Raw genomic sequence first — 16,768 nt, 5'->3', positions numbered from 1 at the left:
CTAAATACTTGACAAATTTCAATTTAAGGTACATTTTTAACAGATAAAAAATGTGTGATGAATTTGCGATTAATCATGATTAAACATGGACATTGATGCAATTAATCGCGATTCATTATTTTGATCGATTGACAGCCCTAATTTTAACGTAACATATATCTGTCGCTCGGCAGCTTTCAGTGAACAGCGCCTCTCACACACACATCGAACAGCTTACAATAAAGTTACCGTTCTGATTTGACAACATTATATTGTGTTTTTGCCGTTTTACAGTTACATTTTTACCGTTCGGCAGCAGGTCCTCTTCTACAGTGTCATCCAGCGTCTGACTAGCGTACGCTGTCTAGCCCATAGCCTGCCTACGGTCAAAGAGTAGAAGCAAAGAGACAAAACTTTGAAGTTTTGCTTCTTGGAGCTGATGTTGCAATGGAACGAACCATAACGAACAATTTGGCAATTTACGTTCTTTGCTATGGTGCTGTGGCCCTGCGTTCTGATTGGCTAAGGTACTTCCGGGTTGTTGACTCGCTGTGACCTGGCTGTGACCTGACACACAAACAGTAATTGATCAAAACGTTGCTGAATCACACATAATTTATGTCTAAAGCCCGGGCCACACAGCGCGCATCATGCTCGCGTGACGGCAACGTCGCGTGTTGTTTTTTATTTCGGCGTCCATGTTAACAGGTTAGAGTGGACACACTGCCCGCATGAGACGCCCGTCAGACGCCCGTCAGACGTGCGTCTATTTTATAGAATAGAAGGCTCGCCTATTTTTCACGCTTGCCGCTTACCTCTCGGCTGCGTCTCCCAGCAGCAACAGACAGTGAAGGTGATCTATTGACAGTATATGAGCAAGATTACTACAGTTTCCATGTCTAGACATCTGTAGAATATGTCACTGACCATCAATATTTTACACTTCCTATCTAGATTTCAAAATAAAAGTCCTCTAGCGTTTTTAGTGCACAGAATCATTCATTCATTAACACAATGCTTTTATTCTGAAATACTCTAAATAAAGCAGTTGTCTGCTTGCAGGTTTCCATCAAGTTAATATAGTACAGGCTTTTAATTATGTAAACACTGTAGTAGTCATAGCAGAAACCCTGCAAATGCTATACATATAATAGACTGGGTTAATAGGTTATAAGAACATCAGGTGATAGTTGGCAGTATTTTTCCGATGCGCTCTCTCTCTCGCTCTCTCTCTCTCTCTCTCTCTCTCTCTCTCTCTCTCTCTCTCTCTCTCTCTCAACAAACACCACGTAACTTTATTGTTCTTTCTTTTAGAGGTGTTATTTAATTTTTTTAAAGATATTTAATAATAATTTTCGTTTTCTAAAGGTTAACAAATAACGAAACTGTTTATTTTGCTTTGTTTTATAATAATAAAAAAAAACACTTTACTTATATTTATCATTCTGAAATACTTCAGGTGTTTTTCTCCATCAAGGCGCAGTTCAGCAACAAGGTGGTGAAAAGCTCCAAGTTGCCTGAGATGTCGGAACATCAGCATTTATAATGTAAATTGCTGTCCCGCCCCAGATGTAAATTAAGTCGTTTTCGATAAAAGCCGCAACCTGGAATGCTGTAGAACAGGAACCCAAAACCCCCTGGAAATGTTGTTTAAAACTGTGCCAGTCAAAGTGAAGAGGGATTGCTGTAAGCTCTCTCTTACTACTAATGTATTTATTTATTTTTTTGTATTAATATATAGCCCACAGAAATCCCTCTTCACTGTCAATGAAGAGGGATTTATATATATATATATATATATATATATAGCCCATAGAAATCCCTCCTCATTGTATATATATAAATCCCTCTTCACTGACAGAAAAGAGGGATTTATATGGGCTATATATTAATATTTATGGATGAATTTATTTGCTTGTTTTTAATAATATTTACAAATTACCACACAGTTCTTACCCTTTTTTGTCTTAAAGGTCACATATTATGCTCATTTCCAGGTTCATAGATGTATTTTAATGTTGCACTAGAACATGTTTACATGCTGCAATGTTCAAAAAACCCTTTATTCTTCTCATACTGCAGCCTGAGTCTGCCTGCCTCAGAGACTAATTCAGCCTCTGTCTGAAAACCACTGATTCACAGCCTGTCTCCTCCCACTCTGCTCTGATTGGTCAGCGTTTTCTGTCAATCTCAACAACAACAGCGTCACCCTCCCCCTCCCTCCCGGAGCAGCTCTGGAGAGAGAGACGAGTGGAGAGAGAGGCAGCTAGAATAGAGCTTATAAACCACTTTAAAGTTTATAAACCAGAAACTTCACCCAGCGCACGTTACCGGAGGAATCTGATCAGAAATCGGCGACACATGATGAACATCTGCGGTCCAGATTCCAGGTTTTCCTGACGGTTTCTCTCAGGTAAATAATACTATTTATAGCTCTGTTAGTTAACTCAGTGTTTACCTCATGCATCAACTCTGTAAACCGTAAACATACACTCTGTTTTACGTCTGTCTTTACAGATCCATCTGTGAGAAATGACCGACAGAATCATCCCAGAGGAGAGCAGACAGCTGTGGGCAGATGGCTCTGTTTACATGGAGATACAAAGCTAACCCGTTAGCATGTAGCTAAATGCTAACGGGTTAGCTACATGCTACCGCTATGACACGGTGTGTAAACACAGCGACCATCAGGGTGGAAAATAGAAGATGTGAAACAGTAGTCAGTTCATTATTTCTGCTAAAAGATAAATGTATGGAAGATCAGAGTAATGGTATATTATTTACAGTAGTAGCTGTCTCTGTGTTACCATGACTACAGACCACCGGAGCTTAGCTTACCATAGTTTACCAGAGCTGAAAGACTTTCTCCTGTACCATGTCACATAACTAACTAACAGGTGAGATGATTACAAATGCTGTGAATAATTAATATTGTCATCTGTCTACTCAAATAAAGTTTGACTGTGAAACAGAAATGTGTTGTGTTGCTTACAAGTCACTATTTACTACCTGTAATCTGCTACATGCATGACATCAAATATATATAATATATAAATATCATCTGTTTAAACAGTGTAATTACATAAAGCCTTTGTGAATGAACATGTTATATTTAGATGATGGGAGTACATGAAGCCTGTTCTGCTGGTTCTTGCAGACTAACTGTAGGAGCTACTTTGCTCAAGTTAGGTTGAGGAGGAGAGACAGTGACGCGCTGTGGGGCGGGGTCAGCTACTGAAGGTTCTCTCTGGTTCGACCAGGAAACCCTTACATGGCTTGCATTTCTCTAATGACGTCAGAAGAGAAGGAAAAAAAGCGATTTTTTTTTCTGCACCCATTTCCGGACAAACGGAGGAGGAGAAAAAGAGAGAGGATGGTCTTTTATGATACTATGGTGGCCTGTAGACACACTGAGGACAGATATTGATGTTTAAAAGACATGGAAAAGTGCATTTTGCATAATAGGTGACCTTTAAATAAATATAAATCACATTTATTATGAAGTTAAATGGCCATTAAAAGGCAAACTCTATGTAGAAAGAAAGGGCTGTCAGCAACAGCAAAAACACAGCTGACAGGTAGCTCCGGGACGCTCCCGAGACGTGGGTAACTCGCGTCTAGTGTGAACACCCTAGGTGGGCATGACGCGGCCACGACGTGACGCTGCCGTCACGCGAGCATGATGCGCGCTGTGTGGCCCCGGCGTAACATTGTTGCCTTGTGTGCCTGCTGTAATCTTTTTTTAATGAATTATGTGCGAGTGTCATGCGTCCTCAGTATGTTTTTAATTAAGGCTATATTTTTGTAGTCCTTTGTTATGCAAAAGGATTGTAAACCAGTTTCAGCTGAGTCAGGCCAGTTTAACAGTAACACATTCAATGTTAGCATACTTTTAATCTTTTCCTGTAAGATTAGTCTCATCTGCTCTACACTTATAAATGTTATATGAGCTTGCATGTGTCTGTTCTATATACATCATTAATTAGTTGAGAAAACAATCTTACCTCAAGGTCCATTTAGTAGCTGTTCTGGAGCTTTTGAACATATTACATGATCATCATGAGCAGATGGAGGTATGGTTTTGATGCTTTAGGTATTAAATCTCTTCTCAACAATGACTTTAAATCCTCAGCCTTTAAGCCAATGTGGATGACAAGTCCCTAATGGATCACATGACTACCTGTATGTGAAAGGAGTCGCTCATGTTAGCATCTTTCAGCTCACTGTTTCCGTTTTAAGGCTGCATCTTAACTGTTTTGGCTCAATCTCGGCACAGCAGCAGACCAGGAATAACAATTAGACTTGTCCCAGATGCTGCCCCAGATAAATAAAAAGTAAAATAAAGGGAAGTAAAGTAAGACCATCCATTTAATTTTCCAGACAATGTACATTAATTATACAATTTGATGTTTGTGTCTAATCAAGAAATAAAATATATTTGTTTGAATAAAATGTTTTCTCTTATAAAACAGGCATGCCAAAACACACAAACATCCGCAAAAATAACAGCCATTCAATGCAACAGCTGATCTCGGATTTTTCTCCAAGTTACAACTGAACACTCCTTGAGTAGAAGACATCATGCAAGATATCTATGCTCATCAGCACACACTATGCAAACTTGAGGTTACATCCCATAGCAGACTAGTATTGTTTAGTCAGCTTATTGCAGCCTGTTGGTGGTACACTGTAGAATGGTGAAAATGAATATTGTTTATTGTGCTGCATAGTTAATGTACTATGCATACAAACTCCAGTAAATGATGTTGAAGAGCAGGTAAGCCATGGGGAATATGACTCTGGAGTAGGAGTCGATCATGTAGCTGTTGCTCATAATGAAGCTGAAGTGTTGCTTTACAGGGTTCTTGCGGCGTAGCCTGGTGCCTTCTGCGGGTCCGGAGACGGTAGAGTTTCGAGCTTGAGTGTTCGTCTCTGTATTTGGGGTGCTGGAGACCTCAGGAAAAGAAGCCAGGTCGATCTCATTGTCATGGAAACAGCCATCGAACACCATAGCCTGGGTGGCATTGTAGGAGCTGGAGATCTGCAGCGACACAAGCAGAAAAGGAGTTAGGCTGTCCAGATGGTAGGGAATGATTTTCTGCAGGACAAACATGTCACATGATGATTTAAAAAAAATATTCTAGGCCACAAAAAAAAACTCAATATGACTGACCTTTGCCCTCTTGAGCTTCCTCATCTCCTCCACTGTAGTGAAATAGTTGACAGCAGCGTACTCGATGACAGACAGGAAGACAAACAGGAAGCTTGCCCACAAGTAGATGTCTACGGCTTTGACGTAAGACACCTGTGGCATAGAGGCTGAGACACCAGTGATGATGGTGGACATTGTCAGAACTGTGGTGATGCCTGGATACAGAAAGCACCAATACAACACATCATGAGTATTAAAAATGTCACCTCACAAATAACATCCATTGTTTAGATAGATTATACAATTTACTACACTGGTAATTCACCAGATCAGAAACCCCACCACACAAGTAACCAATAGGTATAATAAAATACCCACGTTGCATGATACAAATTCTCCACATTATTATATTTAGTGTCTTAGCAATTTTTCAATATTTTGATGGTCTAACTAGAACAATTTAACGTAGTGTTAGCCGTCAAAAAGCTTAAAGGAATAGTCTGACATTTTGGAAAACATGCTTAGGCCTGTTCGCTTTCTTGCTGAAAATTACGTACATGAGAAGATCGATACCACTTTCATGTCTATTCACTAATGGTGCCTTCCAATGGGGTCGTGTTTACCGTGTTCACAAGAAGAGTCCATATGAACGAAGTGTGGTATTCACAACCTCATAAGTGGAAAAGAAGTGGAAAGTTCAGAGTGAAAGCTCAGAGTTCACGAGTTGTTACGTGCTTGTTGACGTTATCAGAAATGGCGGAGGCCATTAAAGTAAATTTTTCGGTACATAATAAGTGAATATATTGGACTTCCCATGTTGGAAACACAAGCTCACAAGTTTCATTTGAAGGCACCATAAATGTGAAGCTAAGGGGGAGAGAGTCTCTGCTGGTTGCCTGGAAACCTCACTGTGACAGCAAGACTCCTGGAAGTCACTGCACACGGCCAAGAAATAGTTCTGCACATTATTCACCATAAAACCACAAAATGTAATTTTTACACTACAGTTTTTGTTTGGATTAAACAAATGAGATATAACACATGAAAAATGGGTCAGAGGCAGGATAGCTGTGTCCCTCTATTTCAATCTTAATGCAAAGCTAAGCTAAGCTATCCGGCTGCTGGCTGCCTCTTAACATTTAGCGTATAAACAAGAGTGTAAGTGCATTTCCCCAAAATGTCTAACTAGTCCTTAAAATAAAACAGAAAAACTAGATTATCCAAATTGGTACAAAAAAATATCACTACAAGTTACATAATATTGTTTGAAATAAATCTGTGTCAGTTTTGATTGTGTATAATACAAAATGTGTGTTGTTTTTTTAAGGATATTGTATACAAGTATTAGAGGCCGTCTCAGTACCCAGAGAGACACGGGCAGGTACGGCCCTCCTGTCTATCCAGAAAGACACCCAGGACAGCATCACCATCAGCATGGTGGGAAAGTACGTCTGAAGCATGAAGAAGAAGATATGCCTCCTGAGAATGAAGTTTATGTAGAGTCGATTGTACCAACCTGAAACAGAGATAAATGGACAGAAAGTGGAGGTGGGGAGTATAATAGCATAATATTAGGGAGTGGCAGCAGAAAACAAGACAATCACTTTGGGAAATGTTACAAAAATCAGCTGCATTGGATTGCGTAAATTGTGAATCTAAGAAAGTACACGATGGACCAACAGGGAGAACCTAGAACTCAGATAAGAAAGTGATTATTTTCTGGGGCAGATCTGTCTAGAGCTGAAGTTATATAACAACCTCTTAGAGCGGATAGGTCCCCACGAGATTATTTCACACTGAGAAGAAAATCTCCCTTGCCCCTTCTATCTTTCTTTCTCACACTAGAAATGTCACAGTAGAAGCAGGCAGGGTTTCAAAAAGTGGGCTTAGCAGTCAAATGCTTAAATAATAAAGCATCCCACAGAAGCAATATTACATTATAATTTAAATGTAAATAAAAAGGCACATGATTCCTTACATATAATGTTGAAAGAATGTTTGCCACATAACCTTTAAAACAGATCTTGAAAAACTGGTAAACACTTTAATTTTATTTAGTAATGGTATTAAATTATTATAGTAGTGATTTCTATAATAAGGCCTATCCCTGTTTTGTTATACATTGTTGTGTACACAACACACACACTGCTCTCTCTGCAATGTATTCAAAGGAATAGTTAAAAAATGTGGGAACTGTGCTTATTCGCTCATTCGAATTAGATGATAAGAATGATACCACCCTCGATAATGTACAGCGAACCAGTCATTGTTGTGAAAGAAACCCCGACAGGGCGATGCAGAGGAGGGGTCTCTCATCTGAAGGGGTTTCTTTTACAACAATGACCAGCTAGCTGTACATTATCCTGCTTATTACACGGCTACTTAATTAAGAAATCAATAATTTGACACGGTTAACCATGGTTACACGTCTCCAACCGGCAAGGAGGCTCTCAGGAAGTGAAGACATAAAATACTGCTCAGTGCGTCCAAAAAGATACATACTACTGTTTATTCACACAAAACTATGTTGAACGATAGTGCACCTATTGAGTATGTAGTAAATAAGACGTGATTTCGGACGAAGCCAAGCTGACAGGAAGTAAACATGGACTCAAGCTGTTGCCTAGCGATGTAATTCCGTTGATATACAGGTCTCAACTTAAACTTTCCCTTTTTAGAAAAACAGTAGGGAGTTTCGTGACGTACACTGTATTTAGTTCAAATAAGGAGCTCTCTGGTTGTTCCCAAAGCGGGTACAACTCAGAGGGGCCCTCAAGGCTCTAACCTCACATACCAGTACTGCTGTAGAAGGCAAGCCCGAAGGAAGGCTGGAAGTCTTCAATAAAAAACTGAGAGAGCACGATCTCGTCAGTCCTTAATGAATCATTCCCGTTCTTCCAGTAGAGCATTAAGTCGTTCTCATTGTACGCATCTTCAAGAGAGGAGAGAAGGGGGATGACATCTTCACTTGTTACCTCTCTTAGAAGAGTCATGGATGTTTTTCTCAGAGGAGAGAAGAGAGCGCACAGAAATGGGACTCCCGACTCTCCTCTGAGATCAGGATCCATGCTTTATCCATGTAACAATTTAAGACAGAATAGAGAGAGAGAGAGAGAGTGAGAGAGAGAGAGAGAGAGAGAGAGAGAGAGAGAGAGAGAGAGAGAGAGAGAGAGAGAGAGAGAGAGAGAAAGAGAGAGAAACAGGCCAGAAAGAAAAGATTTCCCACATAGAAAGTAATCCCGATTATCGTCAGTTATGACCAAATAAGTTCAGAGCAGAGCAGAATGAAAAACAGAATCCCTAGTAAATCCTGCATCAGAAAAGCAGACATTTAATGGACAGAGATTGACCTGATTGAGGATTATGATTTATTTAGTCTGTGCAAAAAAAAAGATGGCGATGCTTACTGAGTGTTTATGAAGTATGGTAATGCACTTAGAGCTATTCAGTGTGTGTTTCTGTCATGTTAGTATAATGGTCAAAGATATCCAATAGTGTTTTTGACCAGCAGCATGGATAATGTTGTGTGTAAGTTATTGAGCTCAGCAGTATCACTAGCCGGTGCCTTTAAGTTACAAATCAGTGTACCAAAGGTTGTGTAACATGTTTTTCCAGCAAGACACGTCAAGCATTAAGTAGATTTTTGTGCAAATTCAATGCAACAAAATAAATCTAAATCCTCTGAAAAACTGCTTTGGATATCCTATCAGTCATTCGCAACAAGAAATGTCCCAACAGTAGTTTGGTACTCACAGCTCTCTAGCTCCAGAGAGCAATTCTGTGTGTCCAGAGGGAAACTACTGAAGTCCATTGAGCAAAGTGCAGTCACAGTGATCCTAAAACACAGCTTACAGTTAAAGAAACACCCACATAAATCAAGCAATTCAGCATCAGCAACTGTGTTCATAGGAAATGTTATATTTGAATTAAACTGCGTACATTCATCTCAGTCAAGATGTCAAAAAGGATATAAAACAAAACTACTGGACTGATTTTTAACAGTTAAGATGGTGGATGTTGACATGAACTGACTTGTTCATTCAGTAACTGTGTTTGACAGGGCTCTGTGCCCGCAGCAAGCTGTTAAGGATGATGCCATATTGTTGACATCTGTGGCTGAAATGGATATGATCAACATAGTCTGAAAGCTTCTCATATTCCTTTCAGGCTCTGCTTGCTAAACCTTGCATTAATAGTCCAGTGGATTGTTTTATATCTTGGTTGACATCCTTTTCAAACATTTTAGTAATATTTATATTATATCATGACTCACTGAACTAGATTTAAATGCACAGGCATGGTTAAAGCGAGACAATGTAACCTTTGAAAGTACAAATTACACACTCTTCCTCTTTAAAATATTCAAATTCATATGAAATAAAACGCATCCTTGTTTATTTCAATGTAACAAGGGGATTTGCTGTTATAGCCATACTTATACTCATACACACCAAGCCGATGGTCGGCCGTCGGGACAGTTTGGGGCTGTCGGTGAGCGTCCGTCGGCCTAGTTTTTTCCGCACCGTCGGCTCTAGTCGGCGGCGCTCGTCGGTGAGAGAAATCACTGTGATTGGCAGTTCAGCTTAAACGAATCAGTGCACGAAAAGAGAAACGGACGTGAGGCAATCAAACGAGTAAAGTCAGGAAGGCACACGCAGAAGGCTCTTCTCATTTTTCACCTTAATCTGATCATTCCACGACAACGGATATTTTCACAGCAACATCTGGAATGAAGCTAAGTGGTGAGTAAGACTGATGTGAAAATGGTCAGCAAACGCTGCTTCATTTCATGTACGTGTCACAACAACGGCTTGTAGTGCTCAGTCTTCCGTTTTCCTTTTTTGAATGATGAATACACACCACCGCGACCTGCTGGTGTGGAGAGTTATTTCATCTCACGCAGGCGAAGAATGTACATGCTAACTGGCCCTCGGCTGTAGACTTTGCGATTTGTTCGAGTGCGACTTGTTGGCCAAAACAAAGGCGACCTGAAGCGAGGCAACAGGCGGCCTTGGTCGCCGCTAGTTCTCCGTCGTCGGGTTGGTGTGTCTGGGGCTTTAGGCTGGATTCACACCAGATTCGGCGGTGCGGCAAAAACAGGGGTTTCAAAAAAAATAATAAACGCAGTGGCCTGCGGCAGAAAAGTAGAAACCGAATCAACTTTTGGAAAAACGCAACCCAACGTCAAGCTGGGGTGGCCTATCACGCAACCGGTAATCCAGAGCTGTACAACCCAGCCATGAGGGAACAAAAGACATTAATCGTTGCAGTCAATGGGCCATCAAAGTGACCCTCCCACACTGCCGCACAACCTTGCAGCGAATCGCCGCAACGTCTTATCTCGTGTGAAAGCAGCTTAATTGACATGAATTAGTACATTTTCTGAATGTACTGCTCCTCTTTACTTCTGCTCCTGTTACGCAACATGTAAACAGATAAACATTTAAACATAATGATGTCTTTAAAACAACTGAAAAAAGAAAAAAAACTTCTGGGAAATAAAGGCAAATTCAACGTGCCATTATCCTGTAATTACCATTTGTTGCCACAGTGGGCGTTATTGCTGTTTAGTCTCGCTTTAATCATTCCTACTTTGATGGTAATCTCTGTAAAAGTAATGTAAAATAAACTTTTTTCTTTTACCTGACACTGTAGAGGATATTGCCGTCAGGAAAAACCCTCAGCATGATGTTTTCCATGGTGGTGTCGTGGATAAAAGAACGCTTAGAGTGGACAAAGAACACGTCAGGAACCCAAATCTTTTTCACGAGACGTGCATCGAAGGTACGACTCTTGTTGCTGCTGGAGGGGAAGGCCAGGCGATCGTCCTGCCAGTAATGCCTCAGGTACAAAGTCATGGTGAAGTCCTGAAAAGAAAACAGCAACAAGTGAGCCCAGCAGAGAAAAGAAGACACTGTAGACACTGGTTAGACTAGCTGCAGAAATCCTGGAGGTACCTACCATGTTTACTTCAGATATGCTGTCAATGCTCTCCACCTGGACGTCAATGCCGACAGGAATAGCCGAACCTGCAAAAAGGTCAAACGTTCGAATCAGCTTTGAGCAACAGTTGGATCACTTCCTCCATGAATCATCTGTCTGCACATCTGCCAGAGATTATTTATGTGTAAACCCCACTGCTGAGCTATACGATATAAGCTACATCTTACAGACTACGGAAACAAAAGGAGGGATAAAAGTGATGCCCATTACATCATGCTGGTCCTTAAGCATGACTCAGCTTAATCATATCATCTTTTAATACATACTGTATAGCTACAACATCCCTTCACCAGTTACTGGCAGATAATGGTTTGTACATAACACCTCGGGTGAAGCAGTAATCCTCATCGTCATCTCTACAAGTCTGCTGCTCACAGATACGATGCTACAAAATACTTGAAGGGTTTATAGATATCTCAAACTTGTAATCCGCTTTTCATTTTCTGGATGAGCTACAAAGTAACCAAACAGTATTATGAAATATTTGACTGGGCACTAGAAGACTATCTCAGAGAAACTACAAACATTTTATGTTTTGAGAAGATAACTAATTGTACTGCTTTCAAATCAGCATGAGACCACTGTGGCCGAGAAGTGTCAAACAAATGCAAAAGCCACAGCACAAATGCGAATTAATAAAGATAATAAGAATACAAACAGAATATTTGTTAACAGATTAAACCTTCATTGCACAACATGAGACTAATAGCCTACAATCTAGCATTAAATATTACAATTTCACAGATAATTTGGATTTTATACAAATGTGGTATTTGTGGTCAAAATTAAAGCCAATCAGCTCTCTGATCAGGTAACAGCCAGCCATTTCCCATCATGCCCTGGGTCTTGCAGTCAGTGGAGAGCAGTTGGGGCGCCTGGCTCTAAAAACAATGGCCGCCTCACAATCTTGTGAGGTTATCGCCCAATATGTGCATGACGTCAGAGCAAGTCGGACACAAATCTAACCAGCATGAATTGTGCTATGATCGCCGGTGATCGATTCTGCACAGGCCTGGCTCATCTCGAACAAACCCAAAATAGTCCGCCGTCAGTAGTAGTCAGGCGGCTTCATTGTCAACATCCGTTGCTGTTGCATTTTTGTTGTGGCTTTTGCATTCGTTCGACACTTCTTGGCCACCGTACCATATAGATTTCATTTACATAATTTTGGCTAACTACAACAATCTACATGGATATAAATATCCCCTGTGTTACGTAGATCACCAAAAGATTCATTCATTTATCAGTTCATGTTGTTTAACTGCCTATTAGCCTATTTCAATAAGAGTATGAAGCCTACCCCAGCATGCACGAAGACAAACAACCACTGACACTAACAATCCTATCAGTGGGCATTTTAGTTCACATGACCTGAAGTAAACCAACACAAACACTGGGAGAAAGTGTACAGAAGGGGTCAGAGCCAGGAAACAAACTAAGGCCTTTTATTGTTGCCTGTGTTGCCAGCCCATTATTGAAACACTGCAACAAAGAGGTTTAACTTGGACTGCAAGCACATACTGTATGCCTGCGCAGCAGTCTGCATGGATAAACCCAAACGTTTGCTACAATGCTATGTTACAGTGAATAGCACCATATTGTGCTATTACATAAATATCCTATATAGCGTATAGTTGGTCCTTATGTCAGCTTACTGCAAACGTATGATGTGTACCAAACATCCCGTTCTCTCCGTGCCATTATCTAATGAAGGCAAGCACTCAAAGCCATCAGTCTACGATTACAGTAGAGTAGTGAAGAGGGAGGGATTATATCGGGCCGGTAGGCTCCTGGAGGTGAAGGCCTGTTCATTTTTTACAATGTTCACTAGTCACTGAGGTTCTTGATGGGCACAAAACTCTCCAGTACCAACAAAGAGCAACTGCAGTGAAAGGTCAAAGGTACAAGACTGTAAATACAAACTTAAGGGACTACAAGGAGCAAGGCAGTACGAAATATTTTTTTCTTGCTTTAGCTGAAATTATGATAAATGATTCAATAACCGCTGATAAGGTCAACTCAAAGAGAGTCAGCTTCAAAATGTTTGGAAATAAATGTCAAAAATTACTAGTGTCAACTCTTTAACTCCATTAACAATCATTTTAAACAAACTTAATGTTTGACATGTGGATTAAAAGGTATTCACAAAGTGAATTATTGACAACAGATTTATTTACTGATGCTCATTCAGAACTAGAATAAGAGGAGCTCAGAGTTCATAAATGTTCAAAAAGCAAACTATACTGCACACACACACACTGGTACACAAAAAAACAAAGGGTTTTACAAAAACATTCAGTCCAACCACCCACACATTGCTGATTTTGTAAGACCTTATTGTTTGCAAAGAAAACATGATGACATATGAGTTGACACAGAGACACTGCCATACAGGAAGTCTGTTACAGTCAACTGGCCACGGGACAATGTATGAACATATGCCTATAGATGTTTTATGTAATAGTTTTTGTACGAGAAAACATATTTTCTGTGTTTGAAACAATAACTGGTTATATGGTACAACTGCTTCTACAGTAACTAAATGGCAGGCAAGAGTCACGACTTCTTGAAGGTTTTTACTCAAAGATGACTGTTTTTGGAGCGTCTGTTGCTATCACAAGTTACCTAAGGTAAGGTAGAATCAAACAATTGAGAAAACATCCACTGAGAGGATTGAGAAAGCCACTCAACCATTTGCTGAAACTGCAACCCTTTCTGACTAGAAAAAAGCAGCTTTCAAAATTAATTCAAGGTGAAAATGGAAAGGAAAAAAATTCAGTGTCTGAAGCACCAGATAATATTATATGAATGTAAAGTGGTTATTGAGTTATTCTTGTACACCATTTACTCAAATAAATAGCAAAAACAAAAAAAAATTCAACAAAATCCAGACTTGTGCTTTGAGGCACAGAAAGAAAGCTTCTCAGATAAAAACGAAACATGCTAGTTTTAGTTTTTTGAATTATCCTCTAACATCAGGCTTTCCCTCCCCCCCCCACAGAATTAGGTACACAGTTGAGATTATTTTATCTGTACAACTGTCTGCAGTCATTGTCTCACACGGCAGACAATCTAGGTCACTAAGGTTTTTTTGGGAGCTGTAATACCAAAGACCGCAGAGTAACCTACATTAACCTGACTGAGTTACCAGGAAAGCACATGGTTATTAAAAATGACAAAAAATAAAAGGAAAGAAGTGGAATTAAATATATATATTGTATATGGATAGATTAGGTTTGTGCCTTACCTCCAAATCCAGGCCGCATTGCAAAGTCGTGGTCTTCAATCCGCAGCAGCTGCTCAGATTTAATTAGCAGAGACTTGGTGCTGTCCAGCTTTTTCATCTTAAGATCCACCCGTCTGAGAACCAAAGAGAACAAACAACAGCTTAACAGAGAAACTCTCTCCGCTTTTTCGAAACACAGACACTTACTTGAAGCAGAAGCGCCATCTGGTCAAAGGGGTTAGTGATGGTTAATTGGACTTTAGCACTCTGATTACAACCAAAGGCCTTGGTCTACAGGAAATTAAAGTTCTTTTACTGATCTAACACACAGTTTTAACTGGGTCAGAGACATTGTGGGGCCTCTCTTGTGTCTGTCTCATGAGTTGACCTTTGAATTGTTTTATTTTGCTCTAAGAGGCCCATCTATCTTTAAAGTCTTCCTATAAATCCTCATGAAGAGATTAATGTTTATCAAAAACTCCAATTCCAATTACTAAGCAATATGCTCTTTAATGATATATTGAATAAGTCGGAATACCATTTTATAGTAATAGAGAAAGTCTATGTGCATAATGTCTGTTTCCTGTCTGTTTTTACTTGCACAAAATCAAATTGCCTTTGTGTATTAATAAAGTTGAATTGAAGTCTATTGAAATGCACAGATCACCTTTCACCTCACATGATAAATCACTTGCTCTTACCTTTCCATTTCCATATTCATAACCTTATGTAAATTAGCAAACAGAGAAGCCTCCCGTAAAGAAACAAAATATAGATACGAGGTGTCAAAAAAGTACATTCTACCAGCAGAAGCAGCTCCACAAACAACAAAGAGTCATGGGAGAAATCCCACTTTGGCTCACCCTCCATGCTTCTGTTTGGTGTTCTCTCCGTACTGCTCCTTGTGTCTCCTCTTGTTGGGGTAATGGCTGCTGACGGGCAACAGCCAGGCCAAGCACATCAGTCTGAAGGCCAGGAGGGCCACTCTCATGGTGAAGCTGGGGCTGGAAGGACGAGAGAGGAACCCAAGCGTTCCTCCCACTGCGTCAGTGTCTCGCCCAGGGAATGCCACAGCTGTCCCGGTCGTCCTCTACTGGCACGTCCATGTCCCAGCAGCACTCATCACTCTGCCCCACCACGCACACGCCCAGCTACTTCTGCATTATCCTGCTGTTTCATCTCCTCTAACATGGTGAACATCAGTCGGATATCCAGCGCTTAGCTCCAATGCACAGGCATCCCCCTGGTTGAGTTTGCCTGTCTCTGTGCCATCCCTCTGCTTACGTCTCCTGACAACATGTTGCTCCGACTCCCAACTGTCCCCACCCTCTGATTTACGTAAAACCAAATATCAATTTATTCCTATAATGACAAAGGAATACCATTAATTCCTCTCTAATCTTCTTATCTGTGGTTGGTGAAATCTTTCGGTAACCTACAAACTGGAGGCAGCAGAGGGTGGGGAGAGGGATAATACAACCAGCAGTTTCATCATCATGCTGACCAGATAAAAATAAAAAGCCTCTAGCCTACTTTCATACATTGCAGGATTTTCCCTCGAGTTGCACACTGTGGTGGTGGGAGGACGGATCCCATCCAGAGGACACGGATGCAAGCATATGTCTGGAGCACATCTGCAGACGTTGCACTTATGACTTCTGAGCAGAATCCATTCATGGCAGAGGATATGATTACTGAACTGAGGCTTTGAACTATTTTCCCTTCATCTAAATATTAGGAAAAAAGGATTACAAATACAGTCGGTGTTAGTAAAAAGGTTACTATTGTAACCTGGGCACTTAGCAGAAACCCATGCTATTAGAACTTGACAACGCCACCCTGGGAATTTCCCCCAGAGAATAACCCAACCAAATTCCACAAGTTCTTTGATAAAGAGATGGGTCAGAGACGTGAGTTTCAAGTTTCAAAATCAAATCACTTTTATTTAAATTAAAAAATGGTGATTAGTTGCTGGAATGATAAAAGCTGCAAGAGAGGCCGAGTTAGAAAAATAATGTCCTTTATTACAAAAATAGAGTTAAAATGTTTTTTAAAATGTCCCTACACCACTAACCTTACCGGTACAGGAGGAAGGGTGCTAGGGAAACCCACAGGAGGAATGGAGTGAGGAAAGAGGAAATGCAGAATACTTCACCGCCACCAGTAGTTGGAGAAACACAGTTACTTACACTCACACTGCAAGGAAAAGAGCACACAGGGGTTAGGAGGACACAGCAAGCCACATGCAATAAGAACCCCAACACAAGAAGAATCCCTCCACCCAGTGACCAACCACCTGCAAGGATATAGCAATCCAACCGTCCTGTTAACTGGCAGAGAGCTAAGAATTTTCACTTTCCGATTACCTACACAACAGTTGGTTTACAGATAAACCAAATAAATTCCTC

The 16,768-nt window shown here is 40.5% G+C and overlaps 1 protein-coding gene across 1 annotated transcript; it reads right to left on the bottom strand.

Moving 5' to 3' along the window:
- Positions 1 to 4,358: 4,358 nt before the first annotated feature.
- On the bottom strand, positions 4,359 to 15,664 carry gabrr3a (gamma-aminobutyric acid type A receptor subunit rho3a). The gene is made up of 9 exons (XM_074611584.1): positions 15,224 to 15,664; positions 14,382 to 14,494; positions 11,093 to 11,160; positions 10,775 to 10,998; positions 8,885 to 8,967; positions 7,926 to 8,063; positions 6,495 to 6,647; positions 5,153 to 5,346; positions 4,359 to 5,020 (listed from the first exon to the last, which is right to left on the bottom strand). Exons 1-9 carry the CDS (start codon positions 15,349 to 15,351, stop codon positions 4,718 to 4,720), a joined length of 1,404 nt encoding a protein of 467 aa, XP_074467685.1. The 5' UTR covers positions 15,352 to 15,664; the 3' UTR covers positions 4,359 to 4,717.
- Between the last annotated feature and the right edge of the window lie 1,104 nt (positions 15,665 to 16,768).

This window comes from Sebastes fasciatus, chromosome 16 (assembly GCF_043250625.1).
Source record: "Sebastes fasciatus isolate fSebFas1 chromosome 16, fSebFas1.pri, whole genome shotgun sequence".
NCBI classification, from domain to species: domain Eukaryota; kingdom Metazoa; phylum Chordata; class Actinopteri; order Perciformes; family Sebastidae; genus Sebastes; species Sebastes fasciatus.
The sequence above is the reverse complement of the archived record's forward strand: the minus strand, read 5'-3'. Positions and strand labels throughout refer to the sequence as shown.